Source organism: Dipodomys ordii, unplaced genomic scaffold (genome assembly GCF_000151885.1).
Source record: "Dipodomys ordii isolate 6190 unplaced genomic scaffold, Dord_2.0 Scaffold4, whole genome shotgun sequence".
Classification (NCBI taxonomy): domain Eukaryota; kingdom Metazoa; phylum Chordata; class Mammalia; order Rodentia; family Heteromyidae; genus Dipodomys; species Dipodomys ordii.
The window spans coordinates 1,269,645-1,273,972 of NW_012267220.1; the positions used below are offsets into that span (position 1 = coordinate 1,269,645).

Consider the following 4,328-nt stretch of genomic DNA (forward strand, 5'->3'; position numbering starts at 1 on the left):
GTCTTCAACTCAGGCCTGGGTCCTGTCGTCAGCTTATTCTGTGGATGTATGGCTGTGGTGGTGGTGGTGGTGGTGTGTGTGTGTGTGTGTGTGTGTGTGTGTGTGTGTGTGTTTCCATGCCTACTCCCTAGAAACATTCCAGCTTGAGGTGCCAAAAATCACATGGTCTTGTTTTGGACTGGTAAGTGCACCAGATGCCCATCTGTAAGGCATGAGATCCAGCCGTGTGTGTGAGTGTGCGTGTGTGTGTGTGTGCGTGTGTGTGTGTGTGTGTGTGTGTATAGCATTGCTAACCTGCATGTGTGAATGCTGTGTTTTATATCTCTGTCTGATACAACTTTTCTTGCAGGTCATAAAGAAGGAAACTGGGTTCTGGAGGGACTTCGGATTTGGGATGACTTGTCAGTACCGGTCAGACTTCATCAACATAGGTAAGGCAAAGCTGCGTCTCTGCTGCCACCCAGAGGCCGCTTCAATGCAAGCCTTGCGCAAATGATGTGGGTTTCTAAGGGGTTGATGGAAAGGCTGCCGCTGTCATTTCCCAAAATGCCCCTACTCATGTCATTAGGGTACGAGGGGACTGGGAGTGGGCAGCACCTCAGCCCTGTAATCTCCACCAGGACCCCTTGGGCCCAGAGACAATGCTGTGAGGCGCAAAGGTGGCTTTGAGGCAGATTCTGCAGGGCCTCCTCTGCCTCCCAGGTAGATTCCATTCTCTCAGGAGCACACAGAGCCTCCAGTCAGGGCGTGAGTGGGGATATGAGAAAACAGAGATCAGGTTCCTCCTTGCCGAACCCTTGAAAGTCCCAATCACTTCTTGAAGTGTCCTAATAATATGCTTGCACACATGTAACAGAGACACCCATGTGTACACTCACATAGATGTGTATACATGCATATACACAGAAACGTGTACCATTCACAGACATGTACCAGCAGCAACAGACATACACAGACAGATGTACACACACATATACATAACATAGACACGGACATATATATACACAGCAACGCATGCGCACACATACATGTTCTAATACACACACATACCTATGGGTTCCAAAAACCTTTCTTCCAGAGGAGAAGGCTCTCAGAGGCCTCCCAGCCAGTGAGGCCTACAGTCAAGATGAGACAGAGGGCCTCCTCCCTGTCGGAATGCCTTTCCTCGTCCCGACCTGAGGTCCTGTGTGTTAAGCATGACCAGGATAAAAAAGACAAGGGTAGACACCTTGATCTGGGCTAACGAATGGCCAGAGAGACCCTGCCATCAGAGCAATGGGGTCCCCCTTCCCTCGGGCTCCCACACATAAGCCTTGTCCCTCCCACCATGAACCCCCCCCCTCCTCCCTCTCAGGGTTGACTTTGTTTTGGAGCCAGGCAGGAGAGGCCTCAGGTTTGTTTGGTTCAAGATGACATGGACTACTGAGATCACAGAACCCCGTAGACACCACTGGGCTTAAAAGAAAACTTAAACGACTCGGACTCAAGTCCCGTGAGGGCAGCTTTCCCCCGCAAGCTGCTGCTTTATCTCACTTACCGTGGCTGCAGGATCTCACACTCAGGCAGAAACACTGAATTTCCATTCAGAAGTTGTCAAGTTCATGGGAGAGAGCAAGGGAAGGGCTGACAATGTCCTAAAAGAAACGTACTCATCACCTGACTTATGCAACTATAACCGCTCTGTACCTTTATAATAACAATAAAAGAAACTCTTTAAAAAAAGTTGTCAAGTTGAAAAGTAAGGACTTCACAGAAGTTTGGGTCCAGAAGAAGCTGTTCACCCACACTGTCAATGGCTCTTTCAAGCAGGCAAACAAACACTTAGAATCCTGCTCTTGGTTTTGTTATCTCAAGAAAGAGATGCTTTCTGCTTTGTCTGTTTCCTTCTGGGACCTTTGACCCGGAAGGACAATCCAGTAACTTGGAGGATGGCAGGGTCCGGGGTATCCCCCATCACACCTCATCTGTGCTTACGCAGCTCAACGCCTGTGCATGTGACACGGCCTCTCTGTTCTCTCCCAACAGGTGGGTTTGACTTGGACATCAAGGGCTGGGGCGGAGAGGACGTGCATCTGTACCGCAAGTACCTCCACAGCAACCTCATCGTGGTGCGGACACCCGTGCGGGGACTCTTCCACCTGTGGCACGAGAAGCGCTGCGTGGACGAGCTGACCCCTGAGCAGTACAAGATGTGCATGCAGTCCAAGGCCATGAACGAGGCGGCGCACGGGCAGCTGGGGATGCTCGTCTTCCGGCACGAGATAGAGGCTCACCTTCGCAGACAGAAGCAGAAGACAAGCAGCAAGAAAACATGAGCCCTCGCCCCCAGGGGTGGATTTGAGGGAGACATTGAATTGGCCGTTCTTATGTTACTCAAAAAAAACAAAAAACAAACCTGCACCAAGGAATAAACTTGGATCAAGGGTGGGGGGAGAAGACTGATGAAAAGAGAGAGCCTCCAATTAAAATCCCCACTTTATGAACATTGCTCCAATGAACCCCGAGAAGTCTCCCAAAGTCGGGAAGATTGGGAGATGGCAAGATGTCCGCTGGTGCGGACATTTTGGTTGTGTTTACTGTTACGCCATTTTTCTCCCAAGCGTAACCAAAAATAACTCTATCCTTTTGGTTGTCTTTTTATCCGTCTCCATTTGTTTATTTTATTATTAATGTACTTTGTGTGGCTTGTGAGTTACAGTCTGCTTAATTAGCCATTTGCTAACCTTACTAAAAAAGCACAAGATGACATAAATGTTTTTATGGGTTTTTTTAATCTTAAAGAAGATTCTTTGAATGCATTATAAGATCTTTCAGATTGGAACATCCAAATGATAGTGGGTCCAAGGACCTACCAAATTCTGACCCGTCAGACAGTGAATGTCTGTCCTTGACGCATGGACAAATTGCTGCTGGACCACTGTGAGAAAGAGACACAGAAAAGTATGTCTGAAGAGGAGCAACCTAACACTGGAGGAAAGGGAAGAGATGCTTCCTCAGGACCTCTTGATATATTTTAAAAGTCCAAGAATGAACCCATTCTAATCTCAGAAGAAATGAGGACCACTTTCTTATCTGTTTAAACCAAAGCTATGAAGCAAGCAATCTCTTTTCAAAGCAGCATGGTCCTTTGAGCTTCTGGCTTCCCTAGAAGAAATGCAGAAAAATACATTTTGAGAAAGATCCATCTATCTGCCCAGAGTCCAGCGAAAGCATGGTTTTATTACATGCTCACCTTACCCTAGACAAGGTGGAAGTAACTCAATTATTTTCTACCATTAAGCAGTTTTATTCAATCACCAAGATGCTTCTGAAAATTGCATTTGATTACCATTTCAAATTATTAAAAAAATAAATATGGTTAACATTGAATGGTTTCTACATCCACATGAGAATTATTTATTTATTACCAGCACCAGATGCATGAGCTAATTATCTCTCTGATTCCTTGCCTTCTGTTTGCCGACAGTGAACTCATTGTTTAAGAGTTTCAAGAACATTCAAGCTGTTGGTGTGTACAAAAAAAAAAGCATTGTATTGATTTGTTCTGGTAGTTCATAAAATTTAATTAAACCACAAGACATGAATTGAAGGTGGCATTTGCACAGCTAATAAAATATGATTTGTGGATTTGATTTCTTCTTGAAGGAAGAATGCTGTGTCCTTAACTTTTGGAAAACGTTACTTTATGCAGAGATCAGGGCTTCTCAAGCTTGCCATTTGGGGCTAGACCCCTCTCTATTTGGTGGGGGAGTTGGATGTGGAAGGAGGTAGGCCTTGCCTACTGCGGGAGCATTCCCTGCATCCTTATTGGCTTCTACCCACTAAAAACTAGAAGCACCTCCCACTCAGTTTTGACATCCTGTGTGTCCCAAGTCATTTCCAAATCTTCCTGGCAGGAGAGGGGGGGGTCACCCCTAGTTGAGAACCTCTAGGAGATCCTAATGAAAAAATTGAACCAGTTATACTTTGTCTTTATAGTTAGAAGAAATTAGAAAATTATTTCAGAGGCCCCTTCCCACTTTGTGCCTACCATTTTCACATGCTATAGTGATTCCCGTGGTTTTGGGACTTATGGCTTACCTGCCCCAACTTGGTCCTGATACACACCTCTGCTATATTCTTACAAGATCAGGAGGATGTACTTTACTAAAGCTGATGATTCTGAGCAAATATTTTGCCTATAGAATGAGGCAGTCGGTGGGCAGTTGGTACAGGTTGCACTTCGTGAACGAATAAGACATTTATTAAATTACACACTACAGATGCCCAGGACAGTGAATAAAAATTGATTTTGAAAATTGCTGAGGTAGATGGAAAGGAGACAAAAT

General features: G+C 45.6%; 1 protein-coding gene across 2 annotated transcripts in view; it reads left to right on the forward strand.

Moving 5' to 3' along the window:
* Csgalnact1 (chondroitin sulfate N-acetylgalactosaminyltransferase 1) overlaps positions 1-2,338 on the forward strand; it is a 202,207-nt gene extending 199,869 nt beyond the window's left edge. For both annotated transcript variants that reach the window (XM_013026096.1, XM_013026087.1), the window contains exons 8-9: positions 350-431; positions 2,026-2,338. In XM_013026096.1, the coding sequence (XP_012881550.1) occupies positions 350-431; positions 2,026-2,315 (372 nt within the window). In that variant the 3' untranslated portion in view covers positions 2,316-2,338. The remainder of the gene's footprint in view (positions 1-349; positions 432-2,025) is intronic.
* Positions 2,339-4,328: the final 1,990 nt, after the last annotated feature.